The 15,536-nt window shown below is 38.3% G+C and overlaps 1 protein-coding gene and 1 long non-coding RNA gene across 4 annotated transcripts; both read left to right on the top strand.

Moving 5' to 3' along the window:
• Positions 1-2,527: 2,527 nt before the first annotated feature.
• On the top strand, positions 2,528-5,238 carry LOC112190623 (B3 domain-containing transcription factor VRN1-like). Of its 3 annotated transcripts, none has more exons than XM_040512998.1 (5): positions 2,528-2,648; positions 3,350-4,103; positions 4,182-4,363; positions 4,473-4,740; positions 4,834-5,238. In XM_040512998.1, exons 1-5 carry the CDS (start codon positions 2,583-2,585, stop codon positions 4,911-4,913), a joined length of 1,350 nt encoding a protein of 449 aa, XP_040368932.1. In that variant the 5' UTR covers positions 2,528-2,582; the 3' UTR covers positions 4,914-5,238. The 3 variants fall into 3 exon arrangements, with proteins under 3 accessions (XP_040368932.1, XP_024185843.2, XP_040368931.1); XM_024330075.2 differs by having other exon boundaries at positions 4,188-4,363; XM_040512997.1 differs by having other exon boundaries at positions 3,350-4,363.
• Positions 5,239-6,965: 1,727 nt separating this feature from the next.
• LOC112182330 lies at positions 6,966-9,928 on the top strand. The gene is made up of 5 exons (XR_005805019.1): positions 6,966-7,242; positions 7,356-7,428; positions 8,132-8,262; positions 8,589-8,773; positions 9,559-9,928. It is a non-coding gene; the product is annotated as an uncharacterized LOC112182330 (long non-coding RNA).
• The last annotated feature ends 5,608 nt before the right edge of the window (positions 9,929-15,536 follow it).

Consider the following 15,536-nt stretch of genomic DNA (forward strand, 5'->3'; position numbering starts at 1 on the left):
TCTACGTCATTGGCATGCATGCCTAGCTGACCATAATTATGGTTAGACTCTTGTATAATGCCACCCCAAATGGAAGCTACAATGTCATATATAACCTGTGCAGGTCGTGCCAGCTCTCCAAATTGAACAACATTTCTCTCTTTCCAGTTACACCATAATAACACGACAAGAAGCTTGATCTCATCCACAGTTAATTGTCTCATTGCATCCTCCAGGAAGCTAGAAAAATTATCCCACGTACCTTGGCTCAACTTTGTGTAGAAGCTCGCCTTTTCCAACACCGCAACACTCACTGGACAGAGACCGGTTGCGTGTAAAGGCGTTTCAGAAGATTGTTGACACCGCGAGCACGTAGGATCCGTTATAATTCTCCTCAAGAACAAAGCACTCTTACAAGGCATGTAGCCTGTAGAACATCGCCACAGAAAATGTGACATCTTTGGAGGTATTTTGAGTTTCCAAAGATGCCGCTAGTAATCCGTATGAGCTGGAATAGCACCTTGAACACCACTTCTCTCCCTTCACTCCTTCAACGCTAGCCAATAACCACTTTTAACTGAATATGTTCCATGTTTGTTCTGGTTCCAAATCAGCTTATCACACCCACCATTACGAACAATTAGTAGACCAAGTATGGCTTCTACCTCTTGCTCACTTCCCACTTGTTCAAGTCGGTTCATATCCCATTCCCCATTTGCCATAATTAATTAGCTCAGAAACCAACATAGACATATTCATACCATCCTTATAGGACACACGGAACCCCTCCACCTCAGGAACCCACGGGTCAATAAAAACTCTAATATCACTTCCATTACCAACCCTCCACCTTAGCCCCTGCTTCAATAGCTCCATACCCCAAACAAAAGATCTCCAAACTGACGAAGGGCTTCGTCCCTCATCAGCCTCCAGTAAAGTGCGCCTTGGAAAATAACGTGCTTTCAACATTTTGCTCACTAGAGAGTTAGGATTTCGGAGTAACCGCCAACCTTGTTTTGCCACAAGCGCCTTATTAAACATTTGAAGCTCTCTAAAACCCAGACCCCCTTCATTTTTAGGCCAACACATACGGTCCCAACTTCGCCAATGAATTCCCTTTCCACCAGATTTTCCCCACCAGAATCGAGCAATATGTTTATTAATCTCCTCACACGTCCCTACCGGCAACTGAAAGACACTCATGGTGTAGGTATGGATCGATTGAGCAACCGCTTTTATAAGAACCTCCTTCCCCCCTTTAGATAGAATCCTCCCTTCCCAACCTTTCACTCTATTCCAAACTCTATCTGCCAAACCACGAAAAGTTCTCTTCTTATCCCTTCTAGTAATAGTAAGTAGACCCAAATAACGCTCGTGGCAGGGGACAACTTTCATATCTAGGACCTCACAACACTGCTCCTTTACCACTCTGCTTGATCGAGGACTAAAGCGAACTGCAGATTTATCATTATCAATTTTCTGCCCTGATGCCACTTCATAAACACCAAAAATCTCTTTCAACTTGGCACAATCCGGCACTGTAGCATCACAAAACAGTAAACTATCATCTGCAAAAAACAAGTGAGAAATTGAAGGTGCACCACGTGCAATAGCCACCCCATGTAACTGCCCCTCCAACTCAGCTTTCCTTAAAAGAGAAGAAAAGCCTTCCGCCACGATAATAAATAAATATGGGGAAATGGGATCCCCTTGTCTAATCCCACGTGATGGCTTCACCTTCCCAAAGGGTCTTCCCTGGAGCAAAACTGAATATGCAACTGTCTGAACACACTCCATAGTAAGCTTCACAAAACGTTCCGGAAACCCAATTACAATCATCATCCTCCTTAAAAACTGCCACTCAACCCGGTCATAAGCCTTTGCCATGTCCAACTTCACTGCCACTTTTTGCCTGCTTTTCTTTCCTCTGCTCTTTAGATTATGGATTACTTCAAAAGCAGCAATCACATTATCATGAATAGATCTATTAGGAACAAAAGCACTCTGGTAACTAGAAATCACCTCCGGTAAAACCTTTTTCAGCCGATTAGCCAGAACCTTTGACATCAGCTTAGATGAATACATGTATTATGCATTCATTTGGATTGTCATTTAAAAAAAAAAACATTCATTTGAATGCCACATAAGAACATATTCAATGGAGATATCAAAAATTTTGGGTCAAATTTAAATTTGACAGATGACGTGACATTTGACAAAAATTATGACATAACCTTTTAAAGTGACTCTTATTTTTCTGCTTCTGCTTTATATTATGCCAACGTTTTATATATACGTGAGATAATTACTCAAACAAAAATTTCTGTATCTTTCGAGGAAAAAAGTAAATGCTGATCAGCTTATGCGTGTTGGTAGCTGCCTAGCTGGTAGATCCGAGTCAAAACTCAAAAGTGAAACATAGGATTAAGTGTTGGGAAACTTCCATTGCCTTTTGGGTAAAAGCCCATGCCCATGAACAGTATTTCCTTTTGGGTAATTGTCTATATTTGAATTTATTTTTACAGATACACTATTTGTGACTCTGAGTCTCTCCAGACCAGGCTAGAGAGAGGGGAAGAGGAAGAAGAAAGGGAAAGATCTTAATGGCAAGAAGAAGGGATCCTTCTTTCTTCAAGATTCTTCTGGGGGATCACTTCTCTCACAAGTTGGTAAGTTCAAAAGCTCCTATTTATAGTTCCAAATTAGAATGCTTGTCATTACTAGAAAGAAAGCAAAGAAAAATGGAAAAGAATGTCTTTTAAGTAGCAAGTGGGTTTCCCTGATCCAAAAGTGAGTTTTGAAAATAATAGTTTCATTTCATGCTTTAGCATTTCCTAGCTGTGTGTTTGAGTCCACATATGAAGGGGAAAATCCCTGTCATTACAAGTGAAAAAGCAAAAGAGATTACTTTCTGTTTTTCGTTAGTCATGGTGGGATTTGCAGTGTGCCTGATTCCTCAACACTAAAGTTTCCAACTTTACATGCTCTTGCTGTGTTTTGCAATCCTAATAAACGTTAGTAACGTTTTATTATGAGACTTTTTGGGCTTGCCTGTGGCTTCAATTTAGTTTACTTGTCCTTTTTGATTCCTGATTGAGCTTATAGATTGTGATTTGGAGTCTACAAACCACCCATATTGTTTTCAGTGTAGTCTAATTGGGTTATGAAATGAGAATCAGTCCTCCTTAGTCCACTTAAAACCTAACCCAAGAATCTGTAAACTAGTTTGGACATTGTCATTGCAGTATTAACAAGATTCGTTACTTTAGATTCTGCTCCAAGCCTCCAACTATATTTATACATTTGAGGGCTGATTGAAAGTATGGTTGTATGGATTTCTATACCTACATCCTAATCACGTTCGTTACAGATAATTCCTGGAGCTTTTCTCAAACATTTTGATGGGAATGTGCCTGAACAGTTTCGTCTTCAAACACCAGCTAAAACTTGGCTTGTTGATGTGGAAAAGGTTGATCATAAGTACTATTTCCAAAAGGGTTGGAACGAATTTGTGAGTGAAAATGGCTTAAGGGTTAAGGAAATTCTAGTTTTTCATTATACTGGAAATTCAGACTTCTCTGTCGACATATATGGAAAAAATACTATCAAAAAGGTGTTTGTAAAAGAAAGTCATGCCTTCCCGCGATCAAAAGATGTTGGCATCCCCACAGATATTGACTATCCTATGGAAGAAGCTGATGAAGATGATGATCCGTCTGTTGAAATATTGGATGATGTTGCACCATACCCAACAAGTAGAGGAGAGAAATATCAGATATCAAGTCCTCTGCCTCACATTGATTATGATCTTGACATTCAAGATAACATATATGATGAGAATAAGCATGAAAGTTATAAAAATGAAGAAGATGAAATTGAGGAAGATGTTGATAATGAAGATGAGGATGAACATGAAAGTGAGGAAGAAGATGAAGATGAAAGTCTGAGTGAAGAAGAAAATGAAACTGCGGAAGATGTTGATTTTGGAGATGAGGATCAAAATGAAAGTGAAGAAGAAAATGAAAGTGAAGATGAGGATCACAATGATGATGATGATGATGGTGACGACAACGACGACTCTATTGAAATCTTGAGCGAAAAACCACCATGCTCTAAAACAAGAGGTAAATCTCCATTAGAATTGCAGCTCCACAAGAGCAAGAGAACATGTTCTAATACTAAAGCTCAAAGCAATATTAAAGATGCAGGTGGCTCTTCCAGAACTGGAAGTTTCCGAAAACCTGAGATACCTAAGAAGATGAATCTAGCTATGGAAGTTGGAAAGCATAATGCTCTTCAGAGAGCTCTTGATTTTAAATCTAAATCTGTAAATCCTTGTCTTGTGCTTCCCATGCGTGCCTCTTATGCCCGTGGAAGTTACTTGGTAAGACTGCTACCCATCACAACTTTTGCTAAGTTCTTTATAGACATATCGTTATATCTGTGTGAAAAGAGATTAATCAAACACTGACTGTTTTGTTTTTTTGGTTCAGAATTTTCCATTTGACTTTGCCAAGAGATATCTTAGGAAGCAGCCTAGTAACGTCACTTTTCTGGCCGATGGTGTATCTTGGCCTGTCAAGTTCCATTATCCCCAAAACCAAACCAGAGCAGTGGCTGGGTGGTCTGCATTTGCGCGAGTCAATAAATTGAAGGAGAGTGATGTGTGTGTCTTTGTGTTGACTGACGACATCAAATTTGTATTTAGTGTCGTGATTTTCCACATTACAGGTGCTGCAAATTGCACCTTACCATCACCAGGTGAGTAGTAATCTTTTTGGTTTGTGAATGTTTGCTCACATCACGCTCGCCTTTTGCCTAATCTAAAGACTTGTTCTTTGCGCTTTTGTTTAGGACGAAGGCAAACTGCCACAGCTCAATTGAAATCAAAAAACAACAAGAGAAAGCCGGATAGAAGAAGTAACAGAATCTGATTGCACCATGATGAATTTGGAGATTGGCTGGTATACGTATAGCTCTAGGGAGCGTGTATGGGGCTTCTCTCTCAGTCTAGTATATAACTACGTATCTATTTATGTATGCGGATTGTAGCATCTAGTTAGTCTTGGACTGATAGGTTGGCCTGAAAAGTTGTTTGTTTACCAATCATGAATCTTCAAACTAATCGATCTGGTGGTTTGAAAATTTTCCACAATGTGTAATAGGATATGCACGTTGCATTTGATCTCTATTGTTGTTTTAAAGGGTTCAATTAGACTAATCTTGCAGCAACTCCTGTGAATATTATTACACTACAGAGAATTTATAGGGGTGTTGCTCTTGCTTCAGTGTTTCAGAGGCTTGTCTTTGCATATATAAAGAAGTTACAGGATTGATCTTATTCAACATACGATTTCTTGGATGCTTGAAAATCGGGGAATTCAAGGACAAGTAAAACCTAAAGCTTCAAACGCATGCATGCATGCTACATCAGAAAATATATGCAGATGTTTTGAGCAATTAGTTAGTTTTCTTTTATTGCACAGCACATATTGTTTGGATGATCTTCTAGTTTTACCCATCAATGTGTACAACATGCTGCGTGAGTCACAGAATTGCCAGAGTTTACAATCTGGTGGATTTTTGATTGAGCTGCAAATGTCCACAACGCATGATCATATTTATTATATATCTAACCTCAGCTTCTTACAATTAATAGCAGTCTCAGTCTCTCAGAGTACCCATTCAGTGTCCTGAAACAAAGTATTGCAATGTTACTTTGCTGCAAGACATGTATGTTGTGTCTGATAAGTGTTCTGAAACAAAGTATTGCAATGTTACCTTGCTGCAAGACATGTATGTTGTGTCTGATAAGTGTTCTGAAACAAAGTATTGCAATGTTACTTTGCTGCAAGACTTGTATGTTGTGTCTGATAATTGCACATTCGACCTTTTAACATATTAGAATAAATTAATTCTCTTTTGTTTTTCGATTCTTAAAATACTTGAAATTTAAAGAGTGCTCAACACTATTTTATTTAAATGTTTCTTGAAATATTTGAAATTTCGAGCGTGCACAACACTATTTTATTGTAAAATTATTTTTCTAAACAAATTAACAAGCATCCTATATACAACCATATATGCATGCTATGTGGAGGCTGGAATGAGTCAGTATCATCCTATCAGCTTTGTTGCCCAAGGGGAGAATAGGAATCTGCTTCTAAAACCATTGTCAATCTGATGTTTTTTCTCCTGGCCTCACTCATTCAAAAAGTTGATTTCTTTGGCACTTGTAGTACTGAACTACTACTGACAGTAGTATTCATTTTGAATATGCTTCTTCTACTTTATTTAAGTTCTTGTAAAAAGTGACCATGCCATTAAACAAAAGCACCATAGCTAATTTTCCAGTGTGCTTCTTCTTATCAAAAGAAAAAAGAAAAGAAAAAAACATACAAAGTAGTTTAAAGGTCAAGTATTTTTAAACAAACGTGCTACTCAAAAACAATGTTTTTAAATGATATCTCTACTCATTCTAATGTCAGTAGGTTACAAATACACCACAATTTTGCTCTGGGTTATTGACAAGGTGATGGATATAGGGATCTAATTCCATCTAATATTAATTACAATCAATTTTTTTTTTTTTTTTGAGAATAAGAAACTTTTATTGAAGATAATCAAAGTTACACACTTACATTACAATCATTTGAACAATTAAAAAAACTTACAAAGAAAAAATTGATCAACTATGTTGTACAATAAATGTTTTTCTTTTTTCAAGTTTAACATCAATTACGTATGTATGTTAGTATATTAAATTCTTGCCAAACAATTAGAGTATATGAATGCTGTGTCACACTGTCATGTGAATGAAAGTTGTCTTCAGTCGGGTGTCTAACTACTAGATTTGTCCAACCGTCAAATAAAGGTTCGTGCAACTCTGAAAGAAGTAAGCATATCTCTATATATCCATATCATGTGATTGGTGGAGTGGAGGTTTAGTGTCACGGCCACTCCACTAAAGATTTTCTCGTGATATGTTTCATCGGAATAGATGTGCCGTCGATTTTTCTCTCTCCCATCTGTTTGTTTTCCTTGGGCTGTGTATGGGATTTATGGGGTGTTGTTGGCCTATTCAAACCAAGTCCACTCTCCGCTTATATAGGCCCAATAAACTGTTTTTATTAAGCGGCATGCATATACGCACAGGTTTTCTCGGCGCCGGCGGGCAATAGAGTAAAAGAGACAGAGCTAGAGAAACCAAGAACGGCAGAGATACGACAAGCCTGTCACAATGGGTCGTATGCACAGTAGAGGGTTCGTTCTTAATCTCACTCTCTATAACAATAGATGTAATGAGCTCCCTCACTTTTTCAGCATTCGCTCATTTGTCTGATACTGTTGGTGCTTGGACTTGCTCTGTTTTGCAGAAAGGGAATTTCGGCTTAGGCTCTGCCCTACAAGAGGACCCCTCCTAGCTGGTTGAAGATCTCAACTCAGGATGTGAGAATCTCCAACACTAAACTCTGAACAACGTACTTGGGTTGTGTTTTGATTTGTTTGATTGACGAGAAAAATGAGATAAATTTTGAATATTTATCTCAATTTCTTCATTGAGGCTTGGGTAAAGGATTGCTTCACTTATGTAGTCACGCTGTACGGGTCTTGGCAATCACAGTTGCCAAACAGAGCCCTAGCAGCGTCTCTTTGTCTTCCTGCTAATCTTCAGTGTGTATTGATAGACAGACGAATTGGGTTTTTTCTCCTTTCGTTTTCATCAGTACGGTGCCTATTTTATGAAGTAATGCATTGTTTGAATGCAATGTGGCTACATTTTACCTTTCTATGCACCAAATGAAACGTCGAGTCTGGTTCTAGCTTCCTTGCGTGATATCCTAATTTGATGCAAGTTTTGGTGTTACAAGTCTGCTGATGTCTTGTTATTACATGCAGAATCTTTGTTACTTATTGGAAATTAGTCCTTTAGTTTGGCTCTTCTCAGTTGTTTTCAATTTTATGGTGCTCAATACGTCAAGTATCTTTTGCTGAGTTCCATTTTCTGCTCATCAATTGAACGGTCACTCCTTTTTGTGGCAAAGACATGAAACTTTATTGAAAAGAGAACAAAAATTTGTTTGGTTGTATATGAGGCACTGATGTCTTCAAGGGAATTTATTGTCACTGCAAACTGGTTCTGTTCTTTTAGGTTGAGGGAACATCTACAAGTTTGCCAAGAAGGGTCTGACACCGTCTCAAATTGGTGTTAATTCTTCATGATTCTCATGGGATTGAAGAGTGCTACTGGAAGCAAGATATTGCTTATACTGAAGGCTGATGGTGTGTGTTTTCTTTATTTTCATTTATATATATTGACAGTGTCTCTTCCATATTGTTTCGTATTTCTGGAGAGAAATAAGTGAATAATTTCACGAGGGTGTTTAGGAGAATGGTTTGCTCCCATCTACGCTGATGTTTGAACTATCCCTTGAGATACCCACCTTACTTCCTAGAGTTTCCTGCCTCCCAAGATTTATGGTGTTTGGAAAGAGTCTCCAGTTCTGTCGTGGGTCTGGGTCTGGGAAGACTTTCGGTGATTCTGGGTATTTGAATAAATTAGAAGACGTGTGAACGATTGCTCATCCTTATTTTTTTGGTGTGGTTAGGTCTTGCTTGAAATACCTGAGGATTTATACCATCCCATTAAGAAAGCATACTCAATTAGGAATCATTTGGAGAGAGACAGGAAAGAGAAGGATTCCAAATTTAGGCTAATTCTGGTGGAGGGCAGGATCCATTGTTTAGCTCGTTATTATAAGAAGACAAGGAAGTTTCCACCAGTTTGGAAATAGTAAGTTTCTCTTTCATTTTCTGTTAATTTTTCTTCATATGAAATTCTGAATATTGATAGCTTTCATTGGCCTCATGAAATTGTCACTGCGAAGAAGTTTGTAAGTACTTGGGGTAGGACTTAATAATCCTGTTATTACCATTTTGTAGAATCCTAATAAGATACTGGATTCTGTATGCAAATAGATATGCTGCAGTAGGGTTTAGGGCGGTAGCTTCTCTAAACCTGTTGTGATTCCACTGCATTTTTTTTCTTCCTTTGGATAGATGGGCCGAAAAGGCCCAACAAAACAAATAAGTACGTATCAGAAATTACGGTTGTAGATTTAGGACTTGCACACAAATCATCAAGTATTGATAACTTGCAAAAAAAGTTGCTTCATGAAATGCACTCCAAACTTAGCTTCTACTGCATGTTGACTTTCCCTTTCCTTTTTTTTTTTTTTTTCCTTTTGATTGTTGAGCCTTTCCCTTTCCCAAACAATCAAAATTTGAACAACTGATTACATGCAAGAAGCTAATAATTAATGTCATGCAGAAGTAATCGTTATTCAAATCTATGCAAATCATGTTCATGTTTTGTTTCTTTTCAGCCAATTTCATGGAAATGTTAGCTATAGACTTGAACTCATCTTTGTGATGTTGAGGCTAAAAGAACTGTCAAATTGTCTTCTGCACAAAATTTGAAACGGTCTTCAGCTTGCTCATATTAATTAATTTTTCGTCGTCAGTGTGACATCATAATAGTGCCAAAGTTCTTATATCCGCTTTGAACTCTTTTTGCAGTGAATCTACCACAGTCTACCACAGCCAGCACTCTTGTGGCTTAGGTTGGAGATGATTGGCCCAGATTTGGAGGCTTCCCATTGAAAGAGCAAAACTAGTTGTTAGTTGCTACTTTTGTTTGCTTCAATTTGAGAGCTCCTTCATGAATCATGGCAGAAGTTCTTGCTAGATAGTATTCAAATCATTCGATTTAGTTGTTTCTAATGCCCCTTTAATATAATCGGTGGGTAAGAATACATAGATTTTTTGGAAACTCCTGATATTATTTTGGGACGTTCTCTCCATGCTTATTGTACTCTGGGGTTAAGGCTTTATGTCCCCCCCCCTGTATTTGACAGTTTCATTAATTAAGGCCTAAGGGCCGCCGCACTGACCCTTCTTCCAAAAAAAAAAAAAAATCGGTGGGTTGATTTTCTATGCTCACAACTTATGGAGATTGTCACCAGTAGTATGAGCATGATAATTTAAAAATATTGTCTCATTCTTTTCACATGGTAACCATAGTCATAGAATTATCCCCTTTTTAGTATTACAAGTTGGTGATATGAATGATAAGTTGTGATATGACCAGAATCCAATTTGTGTTGTCCTCTCCTCCTGCCAAAATTTTGAGATATTTGAGTGAACTAAAATATATTTGTTTTAACTTAAATCGAGCTTATATAAAACCAACTTGTTAGTGTCATCAGCTAACCAAACCCTACATCTTTTATAGAAGTAGGCAAGTTAACTCCTTAGCTTAAAGACCGCTTTCTCTCTCTAGGGACTTTTCCTCTGCCTTCTCTCTAGAAAACCCATCAGTATAGTTTTCCTTCTCCTCCCCCCTCTCTTGCTCGATCTAGGTCTTTTTGATCTAGATCTTGGCCTGAGAGTTTGGGGAGTCTTTAATTTCCAGCTTAATTTTCTCCTTTCCGTTTACTTCCAACCGGCGGGTTTTACCTGGAGTCTATCTCCGATCTTGTCTTATCCTTCCTCTATGAAAGCCTCTGAATCAATCTTGGCAGGCTTTGTCGAAACTTCTTGTCTCTATCCTCGGATCGACGCCCTTGGGTGTTTTCCTGAGGTTGATTCTCTCTGCTGCAGTTCAATGCATTGCGATGCACTTTGTGAAATGGAGGTGTCTTCTCTGGCTGGCCGTAGGTTCAATTGGGTTTGTTTTGCTTTGGGCCGCTTGTTGGGCTTTTCTGTTTGCTTGTTTAGTTTGGGCCTACTTTTGGGCCAGTTTGTTTTGTATTTCCTGCCCTTTTGGGTGTTCAATGAAATCTCATTGTGTCAAAAATAAAAACTCCTTAGCTTATAAGAGGATGTGCCCCAATATAAATTGGCATAAGCATCTATAATGCCTCTTCATTCAAACTCATTCAAATTCTTTAGCTAAAGCAATTGTTCATAATTTAACTAAAAGTGAAATTCTAAAGATTCATAATTTAACTTTTAATTATTTTTTTAATAAATTTGTTGAATAATGTACCGTAATTCAAATACTCGCTATTGTCCGTCTTTATAATATTAACTGTTTTTTTAAATGAGTAATTTATATACTTGTTCATTACAACTTTACAAGTGATTCAACATCAACTATTTTAAGTGTATCACCACCAACTAACCCACTCATCAGTTGCCCTTCCTCTATGAAAACAAAATCTCAACAGAGCCTATGTTTATTTTTTAACATAGAGGTAGACATAGTCAAAAGATATGGTCTTTGGGAGGATATATATTGAGATCTTCGTAGACATTTGTGGTCGTTGATAGATGCTAGTGGAAGATAGTGTGTAGGTAGGGTTTAAGAGCAAGTTCACCAGTGGGTCACGAGGTCACCTACTATTTACTGTTCTTTATGTGTATTTTCACTCTTTGGGTCACGAGCATAATATATTTCATGCCTTAGGTCGCCATGTGTCACCCTGGGTCACTTTCTAGGTCATCTTGGTGACTTGCAAGCTGACTGGTGACCCAAGTCTTATTGGAAACTATGTCTGTGTCTAAGAGAGTGAAAATAAACACTAAAAAATAATGAATAGTAGGTGACCTAGTGACCCAACAAGTAAACTTGCTCTAAGGGCTATGTTTTGGCCAGTTTGGTGGTCAATCAATTGGAATTAGCTCGTCGATGGGTTCAGTGGAGGAACTACAAATTCCGATTAGAAGTGATCAAGGATGATGTAACAAAAGAAACTATTATAGTTATTTTTTTTGCCAACTAAGAAATACTAAAAGAATTCCAACCCAAATAAAAGATATAGACTAGAGTTAATGTTAATATGAATGGAAGGACACCTTGCCAGCCAAATATTTTGGTTCAATATTGCTTGTTCGGAGGATATTGAGGTAGTTTACTCTTGTTATTGAATTATTATGAAAGAGTTTTTCTATTGGAACTTCTAAATTTGCTCACTTGACCTCTATGCTTTTTACACCTCTTATCAAATTTTCAAATACTAAATTTACTCACCAAACCTCACTAAACTTCCTCAAATAACCTCAATCATATAATTTGCAAACAAATTGTTATCTTTAAAATAAAAAAGTTAGTCATTTCAATGATTTAATCACTCTATAGAATAAAATGACTTCAACTCTCTCTCTCTCTCTCTCTCTCGAGAGAGAAATATTGCCGGTCTCTTTCTTGGGAAAGCGGCGGCGACAAAACTACTCGTCTGCTTCTCTCTTCGGGTTGCAATGGCGACAAATCTTTTCGTCAGACTCTATCTTCTGTTAGAGGAGGCGTATTTGCTATATTTGATGGTGATTGGGTTCTAGTTCACCGGATCTGGTTTGGTGGAAGATTCCCAATTGGCAGTGATGTTGTTCCGGCTAATTGTGCTGGAGGTTGGCATGCACAGAGCGGTGGACTGATTCCCAGATCTGTTGGTGGTGATGATTGCGGAGGCTTCTGTGCCGACGACGACAATTTGGTGTGGGCTATAGACGACGTGGTGCGATGCCCAGATGGCCTTGCTGGATCGCGATTGGTTTTAGGTCGGGGATGTGACCGGATCTAGTTTTATGGAGACGTAAAGGATCCGGATCTTGGTGGCGGCGCTAGGGTCGCGCTTTTGGGATGGTTGGAGATGGCAAAGTTGATCAATTGTCATGGGTTGGCGGGGAAGCTTCTCTCTCAGCGTTCAGGCTGGATGGCCAGTGTTGGTGTCCGAATTGGCAGGGAAGATGACTTTGACCCGTCTGAGTTGGGCAGTAATGAAGTCGGCGGTGGGTGCGGGGTGTTTCCCTCGACTGGAGGTGGCGACGGCCACGGCGCAGCGGATGGTTGTTGGCTAGAAGTACACTTGTGGGCTTATTGGGCTAGGGTTTTGGTTTACCCTACTCTTTGGGCCTGCTCTTGGTATTGTTGGGCCTCCTGGGCCTTGGACTGGATTGTGGCCCTTAGTTTTGGGTACACTGGTCTAGGTTTTCAAGTGGCCTGGATGGATAGGGTCTCTATGGCCCATAGTGCTGTTTAATTTTTGTTTGGGTCGCAAAAACCAGTACCTTAGTTGGAACCTTTTTATGTAAGCTTCGAGGTTTCTAGGTTTTTGTTAGAATAAAAGTGCGTGGATTTACCAAAAGGTGGGTGTACTCTGGAGTTTTTGGGATTTTATTCTTCTAGAATAGGGTTTCAAGAGGTTCTAGTGAACTATTTTTTTTGTCGATCCTATAGGGGTGTTTCGTTTTGTACTGCTTGCTGAATTATAATGAAATGGCTGACCTATTTCCTTCAACAAAAAAAAAAGATTTAATCACTCTATAAATCTTAACTAAATATACATTTCTTAATCAAAATTGGGTTTCAAAAATTAATGTCTAATCAATAAGAAAATGCCATGAACTATTCTGTTTTTAAAATTTTTTTTTTTCTATTTTAGCTGTGAAAAAAGAAATGAAGAAATCTTTTTTTTTTATTCTAAAAAAAAATCATTTGTTTTTAATGTTTTTTTTTTCTCTATTTTTTGTACCACATGATTAATTATTTAAATATTTTTAGTTTTTTTTCTTCTAAACTACTAGTTTTTTTTTTTTTTTTTGCAAATATAATTGGTTGACTTAGATTTAGGTCATAAATCATAAACTCACCAATATGCGTTCAACACATATATCATACATTTTTATGTCATATGATCTTAATCATGTTTGGCTAGCAATGGAGTTATTGTGAAAGAAATTTAGGCTTTTAGGGATTGCCAACAGAGATTTATATAACCTACATCTCAATATGGTAGTTTTTTTTTTAATTTTTTTTATTTATATTTATTTTTATCGAAAATAGAGATCCATTCGATCACATAGAAATTACAATCAAGGAGATCATAGTGGCCTCATTAAACTTGCACAGCATTAGCTAAAGTTGGAAAAATATACTCTTACAAAATCACCTTTATACTAAATGTGCCTCACATGCCAAAGAAAAAAGGAAAACCAGAGATCGAGAGTTGTTTCTCCAGGTCAAGCATATAGCGGGCAAATTAGCCACCGCGTCTCGATCTGGAAGGGGATTTTAGTTGTTGTGGAGTGCAAGCGTTTTTGCTTCCATTCCGATGCATGTTTGCCTTTGAAGGTTGGTGATGGTGTTGGAAGGAGGACACGTCAATTGCAGGGCTGGCCTGCCCTAAATTTTAGGACTTAGGGTAGGGTCAGGTATAGTCAAAGTGAACCAAACTTAGGACCGAAGCGAGGCTTCAATATGTAAGTCTTTACCTGCCCTTAAGAGCAAGTTCACCCGTTCGGTCACTAGATCATCCGCTATTCACTGCTTTTTAGTGTTAATTTCACTCTCTGGGTCACAAGCATAGTGTATTTCGTGCCCTGAGTCACCCTGTACAGTATTCTGGGTCACCATGGTGACCTGCACAGTGTATTTCGTGATCCAGAGAATGAAAATATACACTAAAAAGCAGTGAATAGTAAGTGACCCGGTGACCCAATGAGTGAACTTGCTCTAAAGCCCATCCCATAAGGGTCAAAAGGGCCGAGTCAGGCCAACCTTTCGAATACGGCCGAATAGGGTTGACAAGGGCCTTACTTTGGCAAAATATGGATCAATGGTTGTATCGGTGGGTAATCCAATACTCTCTTTTATTTTTATTTTTACCCCGTTTAATAATACATTTTTTGAAGTTACCTTAATAACGTTTATAGATATTGGTTAAGCTAGTCATATACAATTAATTATCTCTCCAAATCTCAACAAGTTTGACAAAGAAAATAAATATTAAAGAAAATAAAGTTTCCTAAATCAATTACAAAGCACCAAAATTGGACAAAATTATCCAACTTATCCCAACAATAGATTTTTATTCCCACAAACACAATTTAACAGCTAAATGACTATTTTGGGCTCTAAAATTATATATTGCCACACTCTCTCTCCCTCTCAGACTCTCATTCTGTCTCTCTCTCTCTGCCAAGATGCAGTCGACGACGACGACGCTAATGTTGATAACAAATGCTTCGAGTTTGACCAACCCAACCCCGATGATCACTCCGATTCCTATCCTGGCCTTGCCTTCTACCCCGCACTCATCCCTCCGTGATTACAAACGCTCCGAGTTTGACCAACTCATAATCATTGTGGTTGAAGTTGCTGGCATCTGGTGCTAGGCAAGAACATCAGAAGCGGAATCCGGCAACGGCGATAGAGAATTAGACGTCAGAGGTGCTGGAGGTGAAGCAGAATTCGTTGAGTTCGCTGGAACCCTAGCGAATCATTTGGATCCTCTCACCGATTGATCAAATCTAAGGTATGTTTTCTTCACCGCTATGTTTCCTATTCAGATCTATTTACTTCTTATCTTTTCACGTTTCGATTGATTTGTGATATCAACTTCGTTGGCTAGAAGAAGAGAGTGGATGCGATTTCATTTGTGATTTTTTGTTCATGCGGTGGTTGAATTTTAATTTGATTGGATCGGATTACGGTGACTGCGGTGGTGAAGATGTTGACCAAGTTCGAGACGAAGAGTAGAGTTAAGGGACTGAGC

Source organism: Rosa chinensis, chromosome 1, assembly GCF_002994745.2.
Source record: "Rosa chinensis cultivar Old Blush chromosome 1, RchiOBHm-V2, whole genome shotgun sequence".
NCBI classification, from domain to species: Eukaryota; Viridiplantae; Streptophyta; class Magnoliopsida; order Rosales; family Rosaceae; genus Rosa; species Rosa chinensis.

What these genes read in the sequence shown, in the direction of transcription:
- LOC112190623 (XM_040512997.1), top strand. Translation starts at nt 2,583, where the DNA reads ATGGCAAGAAGAAGGGATCCTTCTTTCTTCAAGATTCTTCTGGGGGAT. An exon ending in ATCACTTCTCTCACAAGTTG is followed by an intron (nt 2,649 to 3,349) that starts GTAAGTTCAAAA and finishes CGTTCGTTACAG; the next exon opens with ATAATTCCTGGAGCTTTTCT. An exon ending in TTGCACCTTACCATCACCAG is followed by an intron (nt 4,741 to 4,833) that starts GTGAGTAGTAAT and finishes GCTTTTGTTTAG; the next exon opens with GACGAAGGCAAACTGCCACA.